General features: G+C 43.0%; 1 protein-coding gene across 1 annotated transcript in view; it reads right to left on the reverse strand.

Moving 5' to 3' along the window:
- PDXK (pyridoxal kinase) overlaps positions 1 to 7136 on the reverse strand; it is a gene marked incomplete at both ends in the record, with an annotated part of 42715 nt that extends 35579 nt beyond the window's left edge. Inside the window, one exon of the mRNA XM_080363804.1 lies at positions 7044 to 7136. Coding sequence (XP_080219930.1) covers positions 7044 to 7136 — 93 coding nt within the window. The remainder of the gene's footprint in view (positions 1 to 7043) is intronic.
- Between the last annotated feature and the right edge of the window lie 12768 nt (positions 7137 to 19904).

The raw sequence follows: 19904 nt of genomic DNA on the forward strand, positions 1-19904 counted from the left end.
TTTTTTAAAAGAACTATGTGAAAGCGTTTTGTACCACAGTTCTCTCTCCTGTTCTATGGGTAGTTGTTCTAGATGTTAAAGGAATTGGAGGTTAGAGGTGTCACAGATGAATTAGCATGAACAAATATGAGTCCTGAACCAAGGCTTTAAAACATTCGGGTAGCTCAGTATAGCCAAATTTCAAATCAGTAATACTTTTTTGCTATGACCAGCTGGCCCACTGCTGCCAAGCCACAAGATGATGAACTAGTTTGGCTTCTGTTGGAACATGTATTACCTATCAACATAGAATTGCTTGGCATTTTATCCTCACCAATTATTTTTTCCCCTGTAGAACACTATAGAGGTGCATACACTTATCACACATAGTAATTTCAGAAGAATGGACATTTTATGTACCAGGACTAATGTCCAGCTCCTCACTTTAACCTTGCTTCACTGACTCAGCCTGTTTTCCACACAACACAAGTAAGTGAAGTGGAACTTCCACTTGCGTCTTTTCAGCCTAAAGAAGCTAAAAATACCTGCCTGGTGTGTGTTCAGTCAGCCATGGATAATGCTGTATCCCTTATTTAAAATGACTAAATATGCTCTTCAAGGAAAGGTGACCATAATTTTGGATACAAATAGAAAAAAAATAGGAAGAAACAACGCTTCACTAAAAGGAAGATTTTAGAGAAGTATCAGTAGCTTTGTATGCCACCTATTTTTCTCAGTTGCATCTTTGTACCATCCTCATACATACATACTTCAGTACCTTTTAATATATAAATTAATTTTAACTTGAAGCTCACATTTTTCAAAAATCTGATCAATATTGACTCTGTTTTCTGTCCTTTTTTGTTTATACAGGAAAAAATATTATCTCTACTGTTTCACTTGGAGCAGAAATAAGACATAAGAACTGCAAAAATTCTAACAATAAAAAAATCTTAAGGCTTCAAGATAGAACATAAGGCCATTTCCTAATTAAAAATGCCTTAAGCAAGTAAACACTTGCTACTGAACCTCTGAGTACACCATATTCTTCATACAAACAGCGCAAATCCACCTTCAGGCAAGGTTTTCCAGTCCTTTAATAAGATTTGCAATTTCTTGACAACTCAATTTTTTTCCAAAGAAAGGTGAATCACAGTAAGGCGGTTTTGCTTGCTCTGAAGTCAATTATTTGCTTGTACTTGTAGGCACCAAATGGGATCCTCCTTAATCTTTCTACTTTGCTGTGCTGTGTTAGATCAGAAGATCGCATTTATGTCCGGAAAAAAAAAAAAAAGCTGATATTTCTTCACTACAGCACACACTCCAGTGTAAATATTATGTCAAATATCAGTCTATGGATCTGCATAGTTCAAATTTTCACAATGTACCATGAAAAAGGTAGCAAATTATAGTAATAATCTATCACTGTAAATATTTATCATCTCCTTTTTAAGAAGTTTAAAATGGCAACGGGTCAACTGGTCGCATACACACACTACAAAATAAACTTTAATGCATCCTAAAATGCTTTTTCCAGCTTTTCAACTGTAATATACAATCAACCTGTTTGAACATCCCTTAGGACTTCTGTATTTTCATGACAAAAGCTTATTTAACAAGTTGCCACAATTAAGTGATTTGTAGAAAAGGTTATGGATACCACTATAACACACTTAGATTCACCTTCAGATGATGACCATTCAGTCAGCCCCACTCTGTTTATTAGAGACACTGCTCAGTCTTGCAATTCAGAGTCTGTAGCACATCAGCAGTCCTAGCTGCACTTCTTTTAGGCAGGTTGAAATTACTCTGATTTTTCAAATTGATTAGTTTGCATTAGTAGTTGAAAAGACTGCTGTAAAAAGTTTGTAAAGAAATTTGGGATCTCTTAGTTTACAGCACTACACAAACATAAACTACCATTGTCAAGTGAGATTCCAGGACTTTTCCCAGTTCTTTGCCTCCATCTAGTCTATCTTCAAGCAATGCTAAGAGCTAAAAGAGTGACGACCAACACTACTACCCCTATTTTATTTTATTTAGTTTCAAGGAGTTTTCTACTTTATTGTCTTCTCTCAAACCTATTCCACTCCCCTTCCACCCTACCATATGGGTCAAAAGTCTATCATTTCCTATAATCTTAGCAAAAGTTCAAAGTTCTCGCAGTACGTCAGAGCTCGTAGAGGGCCAGAGCCATCCTTTCTTCATAGGTGGGTTAATCTGGACAAGCATGTCTGGGAAGTTCTAGTAAAGCCTCTTCCCAGAAATCCAGACTGCCAGGAACTACACTGCTAAGATCTTTTGGATTACAAGTCTTTTTTAGGGCGTCACCTTGCACATGGTATTCGTAAGACTTCTGCAACTACGTATACTGACATCCATATAACAAGAAAATGCTGTTTACATAACTATGAAGAATCCTTCCCAGAGGGGTTGAAAGTTGTTTGTTTTAAAAACTCATCTGTCCCTTGTTTACCTTTCTCACAAGAACAAAACCAGAGACAAGGAAGAAAACCGTGCTTCCACTAGCTTCATTTGAAGTATGAATCTAGAGCCACACTCCACAATAAAATAGATTATTTTAACTGTGTGATTATTTTTTGTTTAGGTGTTAGGCTTTTTCAGACTTCGATCTGGAAAAAAAGTACAGGCTAGCCAGTAGGAACATTTCTTACTGTTATTCTGTAAAGTCTTTTGATTGATTCATTCTTCTTCTGACTCATATAAGTAACACAATCGAAGTAGGTTTTGAAAAGCAGAGCAAGCAGTCATCTTAAATAAGCAATGCTCTTTACCTGTCTCTCTTTCTGTACAATACTTAGGCTGTTTGACTATATTGTTCAAAGAAAGAAAAAAGAAAGCAAGTAAGCCTTATTTTTTTTTTTTTTGCTAGGGCAGTAGATAATCATTAAAGATTTGTTGATAATAGCTTTGGTCTCAGCATAAGAAAGCAAATTACACCCTTGGCTTTGAACAATGCAGTTCAAGACTATCCTTAAATATAAAATAAATTACTGTCTGTGCTGACCAAAGTTGTTTTCCTATTTTTTTTACAATTAAGAGGGAGCTAAAAATGGATACTTACTCTTTCTTTGCAGGAAAGAATCACTGAGGACTACTGCAAAAATGAGAATCATCTGCCATTATTAACACCTGAACAGACAAGTACTTCCATTCAACAGGGAAAACAACCAAACTGAACAGATTTCAAAAGGCCATCTTATCCTATATTATACAAGCTGCCTATGTTGGTGTCCTACAATTCAGAACAGATAATTTCATTCTCCAGATCCAAATAATTAGTGATATTTGTCCATGTTTTTAGCTTCATCTTCAAGACAAGCAGATATAACAGGAAGTCAATAATCGAATACTCAAAACAGAGACAAGATTTTCTGAAATTCTATTGAGTGTTAAGGCAGACAAAAAAAAAAAAAGTAATCATCTTGCATTAGCATTATCAAACAAGATAAGAAGAGAAAGTACAAAACTCTGGATCTCACTGTTACCTATAGATAAACAAAGATCAACAGTTTCTGGCTTGCAGACGGGAGTATAACCTACTCCAGTGGCAATCAAATGCCAATGTCCAGTGGCCAGATGAAATCAGCTGGGACTTCCTCCTGTCTCTTCCTTGTACTTTCAAATCTTTTTCTTGGAAACTCATAGAGATCCAAAGGACTGAATATACAGACAGAAATACTCAATCACAAGAGCTCATCTTATGATGGGTATAGTATATGAGTCATAAATTTGCCTGTCTACCAAAATTTTCCTGATGGTCAGAATGAAGTATCTCTGCAGAACAGAAATGAGCTTGCCCTTGTGTGTTCCCTCTGTGGTTTGAGAAGGAAGGTAACTCTTTGCTTGCCAGTACTTCACACTTATTGCTACATTCTACCTACCTAAAAGGTGGGGCAGGAAAGGTAAGCTAAAATGCTATTTAAAACTAACAAGTAAGAGATCCCTCTAAGGAAGAAAACACATAGGAAAAAAAGTGAAAATATACATTTTATGTCATAAAAACTATGACAACTCTTAGTCAAGTAGGAGAAACATTCTTTGATGTTTTAAAACAATTTATCTGACTGACAGTGGCAACACCAGAAGTTAAGGTATGCCCTACTGCTCTTGCTCTCTTAAAGTCTGGACAATCTTAAACCATCTCCTGATACCAAAAGCTGCTCAGGTTACACGATTGTAAAATAAAATGTGACTATTTAAAAAACAATTCAGAACCACCTTTAGAATTTTCAAAGAGAGAGTACGCAAGTAAAACCTATTTAAATTCTTAACAAGGCAGAATTCAAAGCACAGATGAGGACAGTTCACTTACTGGCTTTGTGCTATCTGGAAAATCCAGATGTGCATTTCCCCTAAAATCTATTAGTTAACCTGGAATCTCAAACTACTTAAACGAATTACTTAAACAAATATATTTTATCCTTAAATGAAGTAAAGGGTTCTAGCATTTCTCACTCAGTTACATTATTTCCATTATTGTAACTGCTCTAATATATGGTCTAACTCTTTTGCTGTTTGCTATGTAGAAAGCATTTACCACATACTTCACAGAGAAAGTATATTTCCACACACTTACTCCTAAAATACTTGTTAAGTACTTCAGCTTTAGTGTAACAGAAGCCTAACAAAGCAAACTCAACTGGTTAAAAGAAGACACTAAAAAGTTCTCTGCTGAGCACAGTGCTGCACTGTCTATTGCTAATAAATAATAATGCCATAGACTTCTACCAAAGATGAAGTCCTTCAAACATGACTGATGTTTTTGCAGAAGTCTGCAAATAGCAGATGAAATCCCATCTGCTTTTCTGTTTGGATGCTGCTGTCCAAATGCAGATTCCTGAACTGTTTTGCCAGGATCTCAGCCCATCAGACCTCACATGGACACACACACGTATCTACATACATCTTGCCCTGCTCAGAAGGAAGCCTTATTTAACCACTATTGGTTCAGACGATCAAAGTAAAAAAAGAGAACGGGAAGGAAGCCTTATTTAACCACTATTGGTTCAGACGATCAAAGTAAAAAAAGAGAATGGGAAATAACATAAGCATGTCAGATTTGCACACATCCTCAAGACTAGCATCAGCTTTCATTTATATGTATATACATAGAGGGAGAGAGAGAGAGAGAGACTCAGCTTTGTAATTCTTCTCCTTGTTTCAGCACAACATAAAAAGCATTAAGTTTCACTTGGTGGCAACTTGCTACATCTGACCTTCTAACAAAAGGAGGGTTTAAACAACTTTCTAGCAAGCACAGCTTGGTTAAGGGTTACCTACATAGGATTTTCAAGCACAGCCTGTAGTGAGAGTTCAGTTGTTCCCCAACTGTCTTTTTTTCCACCCATGCCAGCAAGTTCTTGTTAGGCTGCTCACTGAGGAACACTACACAGTGTGAGTGTGATGGCCTCCCAAACAGAGCCCAGCTACAACATTGATAGGACTTCCTAACTGCAGCAGAATTTTATAGTGTCATAGTAAAGGAACTATAGACACTCTACAGGAACAAATTTGCCAGGCCATAGGAGACATCCATACAGAGGCTCATATGCCACAAAAACTGTAATTTACAGAAAAGAGAACCTTTGACACAGAATTAAAATGAAGACAGCAGTTCAAGAGACTGCAGATTCCTGGAATAAGTACTACTGTGTGCCCTTCTGCTAGCACAAAAATAGCTGGAGGAGGTAAGCAGGGAAAGGGGGCACAATTTAGACATCATTCTCTTAGGAAAGAAGGGGCAGCTAGCCTGCAGATCATGACAGCCTTTAATGCATGGGTCTCCACATACACAGATTTTCCACAATACACAGATTTCATATGTACATCACCGTTCATCACATACTAATTTTCAAGAGACTTGGTTACATTATAATTAGATGGGGATAAGGGGGTGTGATGTTAACTTCTTGCAGGCCTGGTCTCAAGCACAGCATTTATCAGGGTATACCATCTTGTGTCTAGTCAAGTGAGATTACACCATCGTTTGTTAAGTATTCACCAAAATAACCGATGTCACAACACACTGTGTTTTGGCAATGAGATTCTTAGACAGTAAGCTTCGTACAGGCACATGTGTGTCAAGGAACAAAGCCCTCTTCATGGTAGGGGCGCAAATTAGCCCCTTATGGTACAGACACAGAGAACAAGAAGACATACAAAGGCTTGGCCCAAAGCACACTGATGTTTTCCCACCACCGGTTAGACCTTAGCAAGCAACTCTAAAGTCAGATCATGACAGCCGTGAAAGCCAAGATCCAATTATATCCTCGAGCCCCAGGCCATGTAAGCTAGTTTCTCTGGCTCAGCCTTGTAGTCATTAAGTGGTCCTTATACTCTACTACACCTTCCCCAGAGGCAGAGGGTGAGGGCTGACCCAGCTCCACCACCCACGAGGACTAGAGTGGCTTAGCTTAATACCAGCACAAGGCTACCGGTCAACGGAGCCCAGCTCCCCGTCGCCAGCCCGGGACACCCAAACTGCGTACCAGTGTTACCGGCAGCACGGACACCCCAAAGCGGGAGCGCCCGGCCGGTGCGGAGCACATGCCTCGCCGCCAGGCACAGGCACCCGCAGAGCTCCACAGCACGGGGCTGAGCGAACCCACCAGCAGCACCCCCCTCGCTCTTTTAAGCTCGCTGGCCGTACTACGGTCTCAAGCCAGCAGTGAGAAGACATGTCAGCGGGAGCCGCGGGCCGTGCCGTGCGGCGTGGAGCCGACGGGAGGCGCAGCCGCCCCGGCCCCGGCTCGCCGAGGTGCGCGGAGACTCGGGACGGTCACTGCCCCCGGCTCCCTCCGCCCAACCCCGCGATCCGGCACTTGAGAGGGCGAGGAGGGCGCTCTGGGCTGCTCCTGGCCGTCCCCTGACCTTACCCTCGCTTGGCAGGAGGCGCCCACCCCCCCGCCCGCCTGCCCGGGCACCGGAGCCCGCCGGTCAGCGCCGCCGCCACAACACCTGCCCGGCTCCCTTCGCCGCCCCGCAAAGGGACAGCGGCGGGGCAGGCGCGGCGGCGGAGGGCCCGGTCCGCGACCGCTCACCTGCAGGGGGAAGGTGGCCGCCTTGTTGCCCACGTAGCCGCGGACGACGTGGCTCTGGATGGAGAGCACCCGGCACTCGCGCTCCGGCTCCATGGCTGCGCCGCCCGCCCGCGCCGGGCCGAGCTGCTGCCACTGGGAGCAGGAGCGGCGGGGGCGGAGCGCGGAGGGCGTCACGCGCTCGCCCTTCCCTCCTGTCACACACACCCCCCCGCCCCCCCAGCGCGCGGGAGGCGGGAGCGCGAGAGCCCGCTGCCACAGCCTCGAGGCCGTCAGGGGGTAGGTGCGGATACCTAATGGCCGCCGCCCGCACTGCCCGGGGGGAGGCGGCAGCCGCCGCGGCGGGGCAGGGCGGGGCAGGGCGGGACAGGGTGGGAGGAACGCGGCGCCCACTAACGGCACCGAACGGGCCCCCCCTCCGCTGCTCTCACTGCAGGTCTCGCCGCGGCCCCCGCCCCCCGCTGTCACGCGGATCGCGCCGTCACGCGTCTCAGAGGCCGCCCCTCCCGCACGCGGCGGCGCGGCGGGCGCCGTTGCTGTCACAGGCGCCATCCCGCAGGGAGAGCGGCCCCAGAGCCCGCATGGCGCCATCCTCCAGACCCTGGCCGGCCGGGCCGCTGCCTCAAGCCCTCTGGCGAGCGCGGTGCCGTGACCCCGGCCCACCCCTCGCAGAGGGAGGGCTGTGACCCCCGCCCCCCAGGTGATTGCCGACACCGACAGAGGCACTGCCACACTGTTGCCCACCTCTCTCCGGTGCAGGGCCACCAGTACTGCTGCTACCAGCTGGTGGTCCCAGGCCCTTCCCAATGCTCTGTACCCCCGGCTCACACACACGGACCCCCCCTTTCTCTTGTCTCACATGTCACACCAGCTGCCACCGTCATAGAATCAGAATGTCCTGAGTGGGAAGGGACCCACAAGGATCATCGAGTCCAACTCCTGTCCCTGCACAGGACAACCCCACAGTTCACACCATGTGTCTGAGGGTGTTGTCCAGTCTCTTCTTGAACACTGTCAGGTTTGGGGCCGTGACACCTCCCTGGGGAGCCTGTTCCAGTGCTCCACCACCCTCTGGGGGAAGATCCTTTTCCTCATGTCCAACCTAAACCTCCCCTGGCACATCTTCCTGACATTCCCTTGGGTTCTGTCACTGGTCACCAGAGAGAAGAGCTCAGTGCCTGCCCCTCCTCCTCCCCTTGTGAGGAAGCTGTAGCTGCCATGAGGTCTCCCCTCAGTCTCCTCCAGGCTGAACAAACCCAGTGACTTTAGCCGCTCCTCATATGGCTTCCCCTCCAAACCCTGCACCAACTCCATAGCTCTCCTCTGGACACTCTCCAGTAGCTTTATGTCCTTTTTATCCTGTGTTGCCCAGAAGTGCACACAGTGATCCAGGTGAGGCCGCACCAGCGCAGAGCAGAGCGGGACAATCACCTCCCTCGCCCAGCTGGCAATGCTCTGCTGGATGCATCCAGGACACGGTTGGCCCTCTTGGCTGCCAGGGCACACTGTTGGCTCATGTTCAACTTGCTGTTGACCAGAACGCCCAGATCCCTCTCTGCAGAGCTGCTTTCCAGCATGTCAGTCTTTACAGCCAGGGTTGCTGCGTCCCGAATGCAAAACCTGGCACTTGCCCATGTTGAACTTCCTGCAGTTGGTGATTGCCCAGTTCTCGCCTCTGTCCTGTTCTCACTGCACAACACCACAGCACCTGATACCTCAAGCACACTCCCAGCACGCATAGGTATTCCTAAATGTTGACCAGAACACACAGCGTTGGCCACCCAATGCTCTGGTGCCACCCATCCTGTGCACTAATTGCCATTTGCTGGCCATGCTCCCTTACACCTCAGTGCTGCCCACCACACCTTTCCCACAGCACGCTGGAAGGCCAAGAGCAGCACACATGTCCCACTTGTGCTACAGCTTCCCCTACTCAAGTGTTCAGAAAGCCCTGTGGAGCCGAGGATGCTACAGGCAGCTTCACACAGGACCCTGCGGTGGCACATCGGCCCACACTGCGGGTACCCTGACAGAACACAACCCTTGCAGTCAGGTTTTGAAGTGATTGCAATTGTTTGTTATTGACACACACACAAAAAATCCTTCTGAGGGCTGCCAAAGAGTAAAAGAAGATGTGTTGGCCGGCAAGTGCTACAATACATCAAGACTCTGCTGAGATAGGACTTCATAATGTGTTTGGGAATTTAATCTTCCTCTGGCCATTTGTCATTATTGACCGTCACAGGTTCAGTCAAAAATCACAAGAAGAAATGACACCCCATGCCTCTTGTTCTTCTTTGTGGATAGCTTTAAATCAACTCTTGAAATAGTATTATTACTTCTCAGCAACGTGAAAGAATACTTTCCTCACCATAAGTAATCTGTTGGAAAAGAAGTAACATATTGAGATAATATTTTCTGTTGTCACTCCAGTCATGGAACTTAGGACTTGTTCTAGGCTGGCCTTAATACTGTTTTTTCATCACCTATAAATGTAGGTATTTTCTTGAAATGTAGAAATTAGTCAATCTCCATGGAGTACAGGGCCAGAACAATGAATGGTCAGCACCCTGTATGCTCCATCACTTTGGGAAAACATTACAAATCAGCATTTCACACAAGGAGGTTATCTCAAGAGGACACAGGTCTGGATGGCAGGGTAAGCCAGAAGAATTAGGGACAAGGCTGTATCTTGGGATGTGATCTTCTTCAGTTTCTGGTAATCCATTTCCACCCTCCACCTCTCCGCTCCTTGCTTGCTTTCCTCCACACAGTCACTCTCCATATCTCTCAACCTGCAGGGTCCCAAGTCCCAGTTTTCTTTCCCTCATCATCTTGGTATTCTTAGATCCAAAACTACTTGCCAGGTCTGTTACCTCATTCACATTCTCCCACATCTCTAACTCTCTAATTGTGCCACTCTTATTTTACCTCTGATATGAGCTATTCATCCTCACACAATAACTTTCCTTTCCTTTACTTCTTTTTTCTTTTTCTTTTTCTTTTTCTTTTTCTTTTTCTTTTTCTTTTTCTTTTTCTTTTTTCTTCTTTTCCTTTTTTCTTCCTTTTTCTTCTTTTTCTTTTTTCTTTTTCCTTTTTTCTTTTTCCGCTTTCTTTTCTTTTCTTTTCTTTTCTTTTCTTTTCTTTTCTTTTCTTTTCTTTTCTTTTCTTTTCTTTTCTTTTCTTTTCTTTTCTTTTCTTTTCTTTTCTTTTCTTTTCTTTTCTTTTCTTTTCTTCTTTTTTCTCCTCTCCTCTCCTCTCCTCTCCTCTCCTCTCCTCTCTCTCTCTCTCTCTCTCTCTCTCTCCTCTTCTCCTTTCATATTTCTCAAGTCCATGTCCTTGACTATCTAGTCTCAGTTTGCAGTGATCACTCTTAACCTAGTGTCATTTTGTCCCTTCTTCCTCTCCTGCTTCCAACTCCTTGACCCATTTGCACTCTCCTCACCTACACATGGCTTGGTCTGGTCCAAATCAGGCAACCTGATTGAAGTTGACATTTTCTGAACTCACAAGGGAGGAAAAGGGAAGGCTCCATTTGCAGTGCTGAGATGAGACAGGATACTTGAGAGTCCAGACTGGCAGCTGCAGGTCAAATCTGATTTAAAAAAGACAAAACTCTGAAGAATTTAAAGCAAATCTTAACAAAGGCTAACAGAACTGGGTTACATTTGGGGCTGCTTTTCATAAGTTGAGCAATATGCACATTCTTGACATGAAAGCATCATCTTCCCTCAAATAAGAAATCCAGGGTTCCAAAGCTTAAGATGTCATAATCTTAAAAAAAAAAAAGTTGCCAAAAATATCAGGAGGTGATATTCTGCATCTTCTGCAGGACTGTTCCAGACATGACTCAATGATGTTACCTAATACTCATTCCCTCTGTCCTCTCTCTTAACCCAAAATGAACCCGAGGCAGAAAATTTGTATGAGAACACTCAAGGGCTGGCAAATTATGAACTTCTGCCTTTCCCAGCAATAGGGCTTAATGCTCCACTTTGACCTTGTAAGTATGATACATACATACTTTCGTATGTTCCTTTCGGGAATGACCCAAGATCTACCCTGTGGGTTCCACAGTGTTTTCAGGTGAGACTGGGCCTCAATTAGGACAGTTGTGCAGTGACATTAATGATGTCACTGCAGTGCCTATGCCAACTGTATCTTTCCCTTCCTGATAATGATATACCGTCCAAAGGAGATGCCAGGGAGTATTCTGGCATATAAAGCTGTTCTTTCTAAAAACTGTCCAAGCACATTTGACATTCTCATTGCAGCAAGTTCCTCCCCACAAGGAGGAAAGCAGAGCCTATATGTTTATCAATGCCTGCCCATAGGTTTTGTACAGCCACTACTCCTGCACCTAGCAGAGCACTACTGGGCAAAGCAAGGAGTAGGGCCAGGCAAGTCTCACATAGCAGAGCACAGCTGGTACCAGGCTGCTTGTACACCTGAGTGAGGAAACTATGGCATGGATAGCAAGCAGAGAATCACAGAATTATTTAGGTTGGAAAAGACCTTTCAGATCATAAAGCCCAATGATTAGCACTACCAAGTTCAACACCAAACCATGTCCCTAAGTGCCACATCTACATGTCTTTTTAACACCTCCAGGGATGGTGACTCCACCACTTCCGTGGGCAGCCTGTTCTAATGCCTGACAATCCTTTCTGTGAGTATTTCCTAAGATCCAATCTAAAGCTCCCATCTCCTCTTGTCCTATGGCTTGTTACCTGGGAGAAAAGACCGATACCCACCTCACTACAACCTCCTTTCAGGTAGTTGTAGAGAATTATCAGGTCTATGAGGAAGGCAGGGAGGGCACAAATGCCTTCCTCTGCAGCTGCTGGGAATGCAAGAGTGTTTGTTACAAGGGAACACATGCTGTTTCTCCAACCAAGTGGAGAAACGTGTTTTATGCAGGATTGCTACCTTCTTCCTAATGTTCTGAAAGGTCCAACAAAGCCAAGTACTCCTAGCAATCTTTATGCATGCCCCAGAGGAACATCTGAAGCCTCCCTTTACCCTCTAAACTGTAAAAATTGAAGTAATTTTCATGGATTAAGGAGTAGAATCTGCATGGACAACCAAAAGTAAGCAAGGGGATGACTGTCCCATCCCACCAGGTGAGATTAGGGATATGTTAACTCTGAATGCGATGCATGCCCTTTCTCACTGGGCAAGATCAGGTCTGAGTTACCTCTGAGTATTTCTGCGCAGTAATGCAAAATGAATGACAGACAATCACTCAAGAGGTCCAATTCAATTATGAATTTACTAAAAGCACTTGGTGGAATACAAATTACAGTGATTAGTGACTTGGCAAAGTATGTTATTATCTTACAAAACTTATCAAGACTTGAGCAACAGAACTTTATTACCTTTATATGTTAAAGAAGAAGGAAAAGAGTGAGAGAAGAAAAACTAAGATGTCAGAGAGAGAGTAAGATATCGTGGCTCCACAGGTCGATCGGTCCTACAATGTCCTCTGGAGGGGGGGGACACATTGAAGATTTTGGTACATGCCACCACCTCATGTCACGCATGAGGTTGTTTTATAACCCAGTTCATTTACATGCAAGATAGGAGAGGGCAGTTCATCTTCTCCCTCTGTTCACTCTTCATGCTAATTAGGAAAACTCATTCAGTGTGTGACAAAAGGCAGGACAGGTTAGATCAAATGTAGACAATAGAGAAGCTGTCCTAGGCTTCCTACTACAGCTGCTGCTGTGGTGATACCTTCTCGAGCTCCTGACCTTGTCACCATACTGTGCATGGAATTTTACGGTTTATTTTTTAAGGTAACCTGACCTCTCAAACCAGTTTTCCTTGGTCAGAGCAGAATATTTTCTGGAAATCATGAATTTTGAGCAGCAGATTATCGTAATGTGATCAAAAGAGAGGATAGTCAGAAAAAGCAGAGTTTATCAGCAACTGGCAATGTTTCTTCCAGAAATGTTTGTTGTTCCTCTTATGCTCTCCTTCTACAATTCCTCTAAACCTTTCTCACATCTCCCCCTCTCCTCTGCTCAGCCTGTCTGTGCACCAAAAAGCAAGACACCCCATGACAGACCTGAGGCAATAATACACGTCAGTTGACCAGTCAGCAATCCAGGAAGATACACATCTTTATTTCCCTTCATTGCTCCTGGCCAGACAGGACAAACAACTTTATGGACTATTTTTGCACAGGCTTCTGCCTTCCTAGGTCTATGTTGTTACCCTTTGGAATTCCAGCTTGCTATTCATGAAGAAACCATGAGATTACAGTGAATAATCAGCTTAACATGGGTCAACAATGTCACAATATTGCAATAAAGGTAATCACCTTTTGGATGGCATAAACAACAATATAGTCTGCAAGACATATGAAGTAATCCTTGCAGCAATCTTAGGACTGGTAGGGTCTCTGGTGGAGTACTGCCAAGGTTTTGGAATGGCATTTCATTCAAAATGAAAGAATTCATCAATGTGAGAGACTGTAAGAAGGATCAGGGGATATAACATAGGAGGAAATCGTTTCTTTAGCTTCATGAAAGCACAACTCTAATAACAGCCTACAAATACATATAACAGAGTTACGAAGGAGCAGAAGGGAATAAACTGATGTCCATAACGGAGGACTTACTGCCATTATGCAAAGGATTATGAAAAACACAGGAAGAGATTGCTTTTTAAGACTGATGAGTTTTTATCTTCAGTTGTTTGTGGTTGTTTGTTTGTTTGTTTGTTTGTTTTTTCCATAACTAGTGGAAGAAATATATTTTATAAATATTGATAGCTATATTTAAGTTTGTCTTGGAACAGGAGACAGACTATGTTAGATACCAAGGCCTCCCAAAGTCCAGATTTTCTATGTAAGCACAACAGAAAAGATATGGGGCTGCCAAGAATATAACACACTCAGCTTGACAAAAGATGCACAGAGAGAGGGTCTTAAATCAGATTTTGTAAGTTGTACATGGATTCTCTAAATCATCACAGGCACCAACAGAAAATAAAAATGAATGTTTTAAGTCTTATTGATAGTCTCTCCTTTTCTCAGCAAGTCTTCATGGCGGCAAAATTGGACCAGGAGAGAGTAGTAATTGTGTACTCCCCAATCAGAAGAGCATCTGTATTTAAGACACTGATTTTTGCTGGCCAGTTGAATGCTTGCTAGAACAGATTGTAAAGTATCAATTTATGATTGCAACAGTGATCAAGTATTAGCTGCATTTGATGTGAAAGTGGGCCATTATTCTTGTTTCACACCAAATTTTCACTTGGTCTGTATTAAAATTATTAACTATGTCAGTAATTGTCAATAATGGCAGAGAAGGAGCTATATTCTCAGCAAAAGCAAGCGAACTATTGAAAACTGATCTTGCCATCAAAGCTGTTCTGCATGGGGGAATTAGAAAGTCCATTCTAAACCCTTTGACAGGCAGGTGGGACTGCTGCCTCTAGTACAAAAAGAGCACCCATCAGTGCTGTTTCTCCAAAACCTAGCGTGAAATAAAACTGCAAACTAGCAAGGTTGACATGCTCTCAGCTTTGGTGAAAAAACAGCCTGCAGAAAAATTGTTGGACGTAGATCCACATGGACTCCACTAGCGATTATCATGCAAAGAACAGTACTCATAGATGCTCCAATTTCTTTAAACAGTTTTGAAACAGTTGTCACAACAGGCAGTAAATAATGAAAGTGGTACATGTAATTCTGTACCTCCAGATCCAAATATGCAAACTGCTGGGTGCTCCCTTCTTTTATGGCCTTTGAAACTTGCAGAACAAGGACCTGTACAATCTTTTCTACACCGCAAAGCAGCCTGGTGTTGTAGCCATGTGGAAAAAAAAAAGTAATTTTATGTGTTAAGAGATGACATGATCAGAAGAGTAACAGTATATTCTGAGCATTTTTGCAACAAAATGGGGCCTCCAGGAGGAGATTGTGCAATGTCTGGACGAGTCTTGCAGTCCTCACGTCAATTTTTTTTATTGAAGTAAATGGAACTGCTCCTATGAAAAACACGCACAGGACTGGGTGTCAAGCTGAGAGACATGCCAGTGATAACAAAGTTCTTTCTAAAATGCTGTATCACTGTCACAAGTTGTCACAGTTGAACAGCACTGTATAGCATGTTATTCTTGACCTCCATCTCTTTCAGAAACCTAAAAACACGCCTCTTTAAAACAAAACAAAACAAATGCAAGACCACTCTGCTGGGAAATTCTAAGCTAAAGCACCCCTTATACTGCTACGGTAACTGTACCTAAATATTTTGTTTGGTGCTGATGCACGTTTTGGTTCCAGTGTCCATTTAACAAGATGGTTGAAGTGAACGAAAAGTCAGCAGAAGGCCTCCTTAGGGTGACTGAGAGAGCTACAGTGCTTAGGATCAGCTTCCAGTTTTGTCTTGAATGCTCATGCTTACGTCCTTAGGATCCAGTCTTATTGCACTTACTATCTACTACTGGGGAAAAGTAACTGTTTATTATCAGGAGTTTAATCCCAGTTACCCCTTTCTGTCCCTGAATAACCATTCACCAGCATTAAAGAGGCAGCAGGGTAAGTGCATGTACTTCTTTGCCGCCACTGTAGCAGCAGACCAAAACTCTGCTCCAGCAAGCAAAGAGGTTGGAGATGCAAGCAGTTACAGCCATCCAGTGCAACGTGGCATGTGGTCACGATAACAGCTTTACAGAAATGCATACAAATTCTTCCACTTTTGCTTCTGCTTCATTTTTTAAGGGGAAAGAGTGAAGAAATCGGTATTACTTCATTGCTTTTAATATTTTGATTTTACAGACACCGTGTGCCTGGGTTTTAATATTTAACCTTGAAAATTGTTCCATACAGATTTTGGATCAGAAATGCCCCGCTACGTATATTTGTTTTATAAGACACATGGTAACAGCTGGAAAAGAACAAGGCCCTTCCTGGCAGTGGCAATAAACCTCTCAGTCATGAACTGCGTCTCTCAGCAGCTTGTCCTATGCGTGTCTTGCATCACATGCTGTCGTCTTGCAGTCATGAGTCACTTGCTTCAGCTCCCACTGCTCAGGGATATCGGCTTGGCAAAGCTCTGTCGCTACACAGCTTATTCCCTGGGGAAATCTGCACACAGAGCAGTGGGAAGTCAGGCCACTGCTGTGCTCAGAACAGAACAGATTTGCATTTGAGTTCAAGCTGCAGGGTGTACATGCGAAGTTGACTAATACAGCATCTATTTCTAGTCCTGTTACCTGGGAAGTGGTAATTTCATTTTGTTCTTTTCCTTCAGTGGTTACAACAATGTTTTTCTACTTTAAATTAACCTTTAAGAATCTGAGTGAAATTAAGTAAGTTCAGAAACAAACTACTTAATTTTTCCAGTTAGCGTCATTTCACCAATTAGCAAAATAGGGATAATGGGGACAGATTTCAGTAGTCTGAGAGGTGTTGATTCTGTTCCAGGTTGGAAATTCCTTTCAAATTTGCTCCAGCTTTTGCCTGTGCTATCAGGGGACAATCCTCCCCACTATGACCATTGTGAAGAGCAGCAACAGCTAACTTAGGTAGTTCTGAAGGTCTCCTGTTTTTTCCTTCTTAGTACAAAAATATAATGGTAGGATGAAATTAGCAGACATCAGTGGGACCAGAATTTCGTATCAAACCTTCATACTTTCATCAGGAGTTTCAGAATTATCCTAAATTTACTATATTTAGCATTTACTAGTACCTTGCTGGTTTAGCACCCATAGGTATTTAAAAGAAAAAAAGAAAAAAAAAGAAAAAAGAGAAGCCTAAATCCTACATGGACTTCTCCAGCACAGTAATTCACACAAATAGCCGAAGTTACAAAAATTCATCATTAGCTTTCATTCTTAGAACTTGAATAATAAACAATTCCTTCCTGGAACTGAAGATAAACGCAGTTTAAGATTCTCTGAGCAAACAGCAGCAATTCCAAGGCAGCCTCCCAAAACTCCAGCAAAAGGGACAAAATGAGAACCTAAGGTTACAGACCATTCGCATAACATAAGCAATGCAATTGTGTGCAAGCCACAGAATCTGGATTCGGGCTTCTGGAAAGGGAGGGCCAAAAAAGAGAACATTGTTTTAGACTCATCACAGTCTCTCACCCAATTGAAAGCAAGATGCTTCGTCTTCCCTAGTTTGGTATCTGGGGACTGAAGGAGAGAAAAAGTTTGACATAGTGAAAAACATCCAGCAAGACACTGGTAAGTTTGATAGAGAAGGTTTTTCTCTGGGACAACTAAATACCTCTATATTTAAATAAGCTAAATAAGCAGAAAATTTCTAAAGACTGCATGAAATAGATGGACAAAGACAAAAAGTTGCCATCTAGTCCTGGCAGATACATGAGCTGCCTGTCATTACCAACAGCAACAGTAGGCTCCTTGGCAAATTAATGTAATTGACCATGGCTGCTCAGAAATAATCAGCAAAAAATTGTGTATCATATGCAAGCCATAAACATGCCAGTGGTCAACTGCAAATTCCTGTGCCTGGCATTACAATACAATACAATATTTCCTATTCTTGGTAAACAACCATGTTGGAGCTCAGACCCTCAGTAGGCAATTTTGCAGCCTGCAAATGTTGAACAGCAATTTTTTCCCCTCTTGCCTGAAAGGGCTCTTGAGTGGACTTCTAAGCAAGGAACAGTGGGCACTCTCTCCTCTCGGTTTATTCAAAGGCAGTGCAGACCTAGTGAATGATTCCGGTTCTTCCTTTCAAAGGGATTAATGACAGGGAAAGACTTGAGAGCTTTCTTTTCAGAAACAAAATTACTCCGTGGCAACACTCTGCAGAGACAAGTAGACATTTTTGGATTATACAAGTGTTTACAGTATCAGCCTTCATTTTATAGCAGATGTCTTCCAGATGTTTACTACAGTGGCAAAGCCTATGAAAATGTGGGTTGAGACTGGAAGGAGATCTGCTCCCTGCACTGAGTATGGAACTCACTTCCCTGGAGACACTAACTCTTGGCATTTCCACGTTTTTCACAAATCTGTCTCAAAGAGGTGGAATTTAATCGGGGATTCTCTCCACATCCCCACAACTTTGCAAAGAGCAAAACTTCCTTCACTGAGAGCTATTGTAGTATTTTATAATTCTCTGAGCGGGATTACAGAGAAGGGTTCAGGCTGGAGCCTGACCAAGCGTTCATTGAACTAAAGGTTACAATAGTAAAAGGAAATTCGAAGAAACCATGTACCCACAAATCCTAACTGGATTTCGGGGAGAAGTCTGGCTTTTCTGTTATTAAGATATTGAACTCCGGTTTCAGTCTTTTTCCCTTCTGTTTTAATTCTTGGTCTTTCTGACCTTGCATGCATATTTTTGTGCTGAGTATTACATTCACCATCATGTTGGCCCGATTAGCCTTCAGGGAAGGTAGAGCATAGAAACAGCAACAGCAGATTTTCGGCAACAAACATGGGAGGAATGCAGGCAGGAGACAGTTTCCGAGACTACAGAACTTGGACCCACAGTCGAAATTACTCAATGAACAGAATTCAAACCTCCCAGGGCTTTGCTTTGATTATGCAAGACAAATATCTGAAAGAGAAATGTAAATAAGGAACAGCTTAGCCTAGGAACTGTGTAATTGCACCAAGTTTCAAGTTCCATGTGGAACGTTGTGAAATGCTTGTGCTGAGGCCATTGGAGATTTTAACTTCTTTAAAACAACAACTCTGAAATTGGCTAGTATCTGCTGGTGTTGAATCTAAAGCACTGCTATATTTCAGAAGAATGGCATATAAATCCTAAAGGAATGAGGTTACGAACAGAGCTTTCCTCTATTTAACTCCCCAGAAGCCAACACACAACTGATTGTAGGAAGTATTTTAAGCATGTGTCCTAAAGCTCTTCTCCAAGAAGAAATATTCAGAAGATTTCTTACATAGGAATCTCACAAATGCCTCCTTTAATATTTCTGTATTTTTTTCTGGTGTAGGGCCAATATCAGAAAGACAATACTGAGGTGCTAAAACCTGAAGCCTGCCTCTCAGAAATAAGGAGCATAAGCAGCTCTATAGAACACAGCCTGATCTTTTTTTGAAAATCAATTTCTGTAAAATAATTCATCTTCCAAGATGAAATTCATGTAAACAGGGTTCTAAAAACAGGTTTTGCAAGTTTCTTAAACCCTCTTTAAAAAGGCTTCCTAAAGAACTGTAGATTTTTTCACTTCTGTGTTCAATAAAAACACATGCCAATAAAGTGGCTATATTAAGGGAAACTACTGCACAAAATGCTGTTAAAAGTATTTTGACCACCTCTCGGATCTTATTTAGTTAACTGTATTATTTGCAACACGGTGGCAATGTTTTTGCAGATGAAATAATTCTTTTTCTCTTCGAAGTAGTCTGTGCTTTTACACATACAAAATGTTTGAGTTTGGGCCCTACAATATAGAATATACGTTTCTCCTTGATTTGCAGAGTAGGAATAAAATGTAAAATATGCTTGCATTACCTTGCATACTGTTGCTCAGACAAACGTTTTCTGCTTTCTTGGAAACTCCAGGCAGTATGGATCACCGAAATGCCAATCCCAGTCCACCCTGCTTGCATGGATCCCATGAAGAACCATGAGGGGCACTGAATCTTAGGACGAGCCCTTGGGGAACGTTCAGGGCAGGCACTCCAAGTTTTGCTGTACAGCACCCTATCAAAGTGAGTGAGACCCTTTGTGGCGTGAGGGTGGCATGAAGTACCGCAAGAAGTCAGGCACAGCTTGGCCCCACGGCTCAACTACAAATGAGGATTTCCACCTAACACCATGCATAATATAAGCACGTGCAGCACTTAATTTATGGTTGTATGCTATCACTGTGGTCTTCAACACTGTTAGCACATACTGCCATC

This window comes from Nesoenas mayeri, assembly GCF_963082525.1.
Source record: "Nesoenas mayeri genome assembly, chromosome: 1".
Taxonomy (NCBI): domain Eukaryota; kingdom Metazoa; phylum Chordata; class Aves; order Columbiformes; family Columbidae; genus Nesoenas; species Nesoenas mayeri.